General features: G+C 37.3%; 1 protein-coding gene across 2 annotated transcripts in view; it reads left to right on the top strand.

The window, feature by feature from the left end:
- Nucleotides 1-6000, top strand: part of LOC581770 (ankyrin repeat and fibronectin type-III domain-containing protein 1) — an 89036-nt gene that overhangs the window by 41500 nt on the left and 41536 nt on the right. For both annotated transcript variants that reach the window (XM_030984167.1, XM_030984166.1), the window contains exon 3: nucleotides 1335-1656. In XM_030984167.1, coding sequence (XP_030840027.1) covers nucleotides 1488-1656 — 169 coding nt within the window. In that variant the 5' untranslated portion in view covers nucleotides 1335-1487. The remainder of the gene's footprint in view (nucleotides 1-1334; nucleotides 1657-6000) is intronic.

The raw sequence follows: 6000 nt of genomic DNA, 5'->3' as shown, positions 1-6000 counted from the left end.
TATAGGGTAGTCCCATATACATCTTTCTGTGTATAGTGCTTGTAACTTTACGAAGAATGGGCCAAATTTCTTTTCATTTTGATGATTCCAGAACCTTGCAGATGCCAGATGCTAGATGATCAACCTTTTCTGATCGATTCCACAACGTTTCTTTCACAATGCAATCGCATGACCATAACTGATCTTTACCTTTAATACAATTACAAATCATATTTGACTTGCTCTTTCTTCCTTTCCAAAACAAGTTACTTTTCATGTTTTGTTTTCTCTTCTACAATATGTATCCTGTGATTTGACTTTAAATTTCAGTCTGTGGTGATTGCGGTTGTTTTTTTCATTTGTACAAACTTTCCTATTGTTTAAAAGAGCCCTTGAGGGATAATTCATGGCCATGCATGCTAAGCCAAAGAAGACGAGACTGAATTGAATTTGCTTCGCAGACGTTCCAACCCTCGATGTTCAGAACGTGGCATAGCCGGGGACCCTCTCTCAATCTGAACATGGGAAGGGAGCGATTCTCCAAGCGACCTATCAATATTGAATTGCCCTGCCAATCGATTCTTCTTGAAATGTTGAGGACTGTCAAGACAATTAATTAGCCCCGATCGACTTGCCTGGGAGCTAGATGCCTGTTATTATTGTTGAGAGCTGGGTAGCTGTGCTAGGTCTTTCGAAAATATGGAAAACCACCTGGCAATTTTGCTTCCGAGTCTACCAGCTGGCTTGCTGCATGCGCCTTATACCATTAATATGATTATAAGTATGGCTAGTATTGTTAATGTTACCTTTTTTTTTGCCTTGTCATTACATTATATCCATCAAGAGGTGCCCCAATAGAATAAAGTAATCTGTATCTATGCAGACAGTGAACTAATTTCAGAGAATAAACTTTACTTATGTGTTTCTTTTCATACATTTTCTTCTCAAGAACCCCTATTTACCAACTTTAATTCACCCACTATGTATAGTGGCATCTCTGTCGATGGAATTCATTTTGCGTACATTAATAGTTGTAATGTCAGACAGACCTGGCAAGTTTTGGGATTGATTAGAGAAACTTATGCAAGCAGTATTCATAACATCAGTAAACAGTTATGTTGCAATTTATATGATGTGTGCATGTAGTGTTGTTTTTTCGTTGAAATTCACCTTCATGCTCTGTTATTGATTTTGTTGATTTTTACAGGGAACTTGAAATTGTGCTTTCGCTTGTAAATGAAAGTGTAATGTCATGTTGTTGTTTTGTTATGTAGGAGTGAGAAGCACGAGATGGAGTAGACTTTTATACCGATAGATGCTCAATTCTCATTTCACTTTTCATTTAATGTTCACAGGTTTGCAGCAGTGACTTGCAACGTGACATACCAGGGAGATTTGTATATGATAGGAGAGCTTGAACTGTTTCGAAAAGCAACTATAGAGGGCGTATTCTAACCGGTTCTATCGGACACCACCACTACTCATCAAAGCTGGGGATCCGCAACGGGATGAGGAGTGGGAACAACAACAAGGGGGAGACGACCTCCAACCGGGGGAGTCGGTCGCCACGGTTACGAGGTGCCCACGAGAGATGGCTCATCGCGCTCAAGAAGGTACTGGGGAAGAATCGGAGGCTGCTCCAGGAAGTGAGCGACACCAATCTTTCAGTGACCACAGGTTAGTTCAAAGGAAACCTGCCTATAAAGGCCACTCCTAGTGTAAAATGCATAGATGGATGGTTTTTATAGCCAGGTTGCTGTTCTATGAGGGACTACATGCCTATAGAGACCATTCCAGTGTAAATGCACATGAGAATGATACAGGCAGGTGGCTGTTTTCTGAGATGGTTCTTTCAGTTGATGTAGTGCAAAAAATTGACAGTCACATGTAAGCAAGTCATGATAATGATTTAGTGTTAATCAACCAAAATTTGGCCAAGTACTGCAAATTGCTTGCCAAACAGATGCTATTTATGGGTTCAGTTTTTATTTCTTTGGCAATGACAGTCATTAATCTGTCATAGAAAAGGATCATCATCAAGGATACTGGAAAAAAAAATTAAATGAACTTCTGGGTAAACATAGCCTTACATCCAAAATTGTTGTTATCATTTTTTACTTTCAGCTTGATTGCAAATCAGTACCTTTGTACCATGTTATTACTACCTTTAAGCCCAAGATATCTTAGGCCCAAATGCATGGGAAATGAATAGTGAAAAGGGAAATGCATAGTGAAAGGAAATTGAATCACCTCCAATGACTTACCAGTAACTGACAACCACGTCATTTGAATTCAGAGATTTCAGCAAATGAAAATGTAAGTTCTGTAGCATCAGGACAGGCAACACAAATTTTGAGACACTCATAGGGATATTTTGAAAGCCAAATTAAAAATCCCAGAAGTTGTAATTAACCATAATTAGAATTGACTATCACTTCATTTTCTGTGTATCTTGCAAAAAACACTCAATGTGAGATCTTCAAGCACATGCCAACATTTCTTTATTTTTAGTAACAAGAAACTTCCCCTGCTTTTCCTTTGATATCACTTCCATTCCTGATATTAATCATATTGAATTAAGATATTGCCATGGAAATGAAAACAAATATACATGCATTTGACTGAATACTATTTTCCATTTGTTATTTTGTTGCCATGGCAATATATATTTATATATGTGATATTATTGGATTATTGTGAATTTGTTAGGATATTAGATCATTCAGTTTGAATTATCCATATAAGCAAGTTGATACAGTTTGAATAATTCATTCAGTTTAAATCTTCTGATGTGTGATTTTATTGTAACTATTCAGTAATGTTTTAGATTATTTACTTATATGTTGTATATTATGCTTTAATAATGTGTTTTATTTGCAGGCATGTGTTTGAAGAATGTTGTTATATGATGGAAGGATAAATCAATGAATGATTACATTAATGTGTGGATGGGTGGATTGATGGAGGGATGGACGAATGAATGAATTGATGGATGGATGAAATTATTGATTGGTGGATAGTTGGATGAATAGATAGATGGATGAAAGAAGTGATGCATAGATAGATGGATGGATAGATGAATAGTCAAATGGATGGATGGATAGATAGATGGATGGAAGAATTGATTGATGAATCAACTGCTTGATTATTGAATTAAGTAATGATTTGGTTAATGGTATGGTTGATGACATGATTAGTTAGTTGATTGATGTAATTAGGACTTGCCAGCATGCATGCTTCATGATGAGTTTGACAGACTGCATGAATGGTGCATAGATTTTATCATGTGGAATACAAATATATCTATCTTAATTCATTATATCAATATTCATCAGACAATAAGAATGAAAACAAAAATTATTAAGACCACATTGCAAACTTATATATTTGAGACTATATTTTAAACCTTTAAACAGAACCATTGTTTTCAGGTGAAATTGTACCCCAAAAGATCTATGAACCTTTCTTTCTAATGTCTTTTATAATGTAAAGTTTGAAGTAAAATGAACATTGTTTCCTGCTTTTCTGTGGTAAAAGAGAATTGGAACAGGCAACACCAATGCAAACTGCAAGAACAAAAAACCTTCACACAAAAAACAGAAAAAATATAGATATACACTTTCAAACATTACAACAAAAACAGTTCCATCGCTAGATGTGGAATAGTATATCAAAATACACCTGCGAAAACACGTGCTGACAACAAAACAGGTTTCATTTTCACACATCATAAACCAAGCAAGTATATAAATCAATATATATCAGAGTGGGTAGAAACAAAAAAGTGAGAGATATATGGAACAGAAGTATATTTTATGACGGCACACAGTATTATTTACCAGACACTTGTGAATCTGTGTTGATGACCATAATATTTGTTTTGGGTAATAACGCAGAGCCAGGTTGCAAGTGAAATCAATGATTCTGAAGAGGGTTGTGAGGTGAAACTTCTATCTACATGATGCATCTCCCCTTCCCCTCCCCCATGGAAATATTACTTCTAAAAAGCGGAGAATTTCTGCCCGATCGATTCATGAATTGATGGAGCAGTGGATCAATATGAGATGCTGTATGAGAGTTGTTGACGAAAGTGAAATTAACATTTTTTATTTCTTTCTTTTGTGATGGGATTTTTGATACATGTGAAAAACTGTTTCTTACAAAGTTCTTGGAAGTGATAAGCATGAAGTTTCCTTTTAAAGAGGCTATAACTTGGCCTACTTTTTCCAAAACATATTGTGATAGACTATAGAGATGTGTTGTAAAGGAGAGATTCCTTTTCTACTTTCCAATTGTGATGTATACTAAATAGAGGGTATTATTGGAGGCACAGATATAGCTTATTCTTGTTGGAAAGTACTCTTCTATGGAAAATATAAAATGAAATATTTTACTGAAAGTTTGTGTCGACATTTAGAGAAGGACCACCTCATGTTGCATGAGGTAAAATGTTGAAACTACTTTTGTTCCGAAACCTCAGCAGACAGCGCTGTAGGGTGGGTGCTCTATTTTTTATTGGGAAGTAAGTTTTTAAAAGGTCGTTCAGAGGACATGGATATCCCGTGATCGAAGAAACACGACGGGACCCTGGATGACTCCCTTATGATACAACATTGAGGGCGATCGTTGATGAACTCGGAGGGATTCACCGACAGCAGCACAACAATGACACAACCAAAATAGACCCCTTAATCCTACCCTCCAAAATAGACACAAACAAACCCCAAAATAGTCCCCAATCAGTCATTCAGCTGATCAACTTTGTAAAAGAGAGGAATATTTATAGCGCTGTCCCGAAAGATAGGGATTGGATGTTGCGTAGAGTAATCCAGGATGAGTGTGTAGATCATCGAAGATCTGATTATTTTGAGGTGTATATTTCCAGTCTATATCCTGCTGCCGAGAAAGTGGGATAGGGTATCAAAGGGATCGAGGATTAGAGAGAGGTCTAGTGACAAAGACAATGAGGAGTAGAGAGAGAGAGAGAGGGGAGGGCAAGAGAAAAAGAGAAAGAGAGAGAGATGGTGAGAGAGAGAGAAAGGGGGCAAGAGAAATAGAGAGAGGGCGAAGGGGTGGGAAGAGAGAGAGAGGGGGAGAAGGAGAGGAAGGGGTGGGAAGAGAGAGAGAGGGAGGGAGAGAGAGAGAGAGAGAGAGAGAGAGAGAAAGAGAAAGAGATGGACGGAAAGAAAAAAGGATGTTATTATCAGAGTGGAAGAGATGTACAAGAGACGGGACGTAAATGAGATTAAGGTATATCAAGTAGTAAGAGAGGCAGAGAAAGGCACAGGGATTGAAAGAGAGATGTAATATCAGAGAGGAAGTCAGAGAGAGAGAGAGGGGGGGGGGGCAGGGAATAGAGGAAAGAGGTGAAGTATCAAAGAGAAAGAGAGGCAGAGAGAGAAATAGGAATACACGACTATTGCGGAAAATGAGAGAGATGAAAACAACACCATTGGGACAAAGAGACACAGGTATAAAATAAAAAGTGACAGATATGAAGAGTTAAAGAAAAGGCTAAGAGGAAAAAAAAGTGATAGAGAGAAGAGAAACAGAGGGGTACATGTATACCGAGAAACCGTTTACGAGAGAGTAAACATGAAAGAGATAAAAGAGCGCATCTACGTCACCACCTGTTTGTTTACTATCGTTGGTGACGGTATGTTTACCAGACAGAAATCTTACGCTTTGAATACTTGCATGAGGACACACTTCAGGCCAGTAGAGCAACGTCTTCAAGTGCTCATATTTATGGAAGCACGGACACAAATCATAAGATGATGGAAATATATTGCCAGCGCATGTCGAAATGTGGCACAATATATATGGCTCTCAGGAATCATTGACCCGATTGCTCATTTGTTATACACTGTTGTTAAAATTATAAATTTCACTCTGATCACATGAGATTTTCCAATTACCAAGCACTTAATATTTGAATATTTATGGGGATTTGAAGTAATATTATTGACATTTTAAATAATTTAAATAAGCAATAATGAACTTGTTTCCTTCAGGAGATGA

The sequence above is a fragment of the Strongylocentrotus purpuratus genome, unplaced genomic scaffold (assembly GCF_000002235.5).
Source record: "Strongylocentrotus purpuratus isolate Spur 01 unplaced genomic scaffold, Spur_5.0 spur5_scaffold_14, whole genome shotgun sequence".
Taxonomy (NCBI): Eukaryota; Metazoa; Echinodermata; class Echinoidea; order Camarodonta; family Strongylocentrotidae; genus Strongylocentrotus; species Strongylocentrotus purpuratus.
This window is presented reverse-complemented; position numbering and strand designations above follow the sequence as displayed.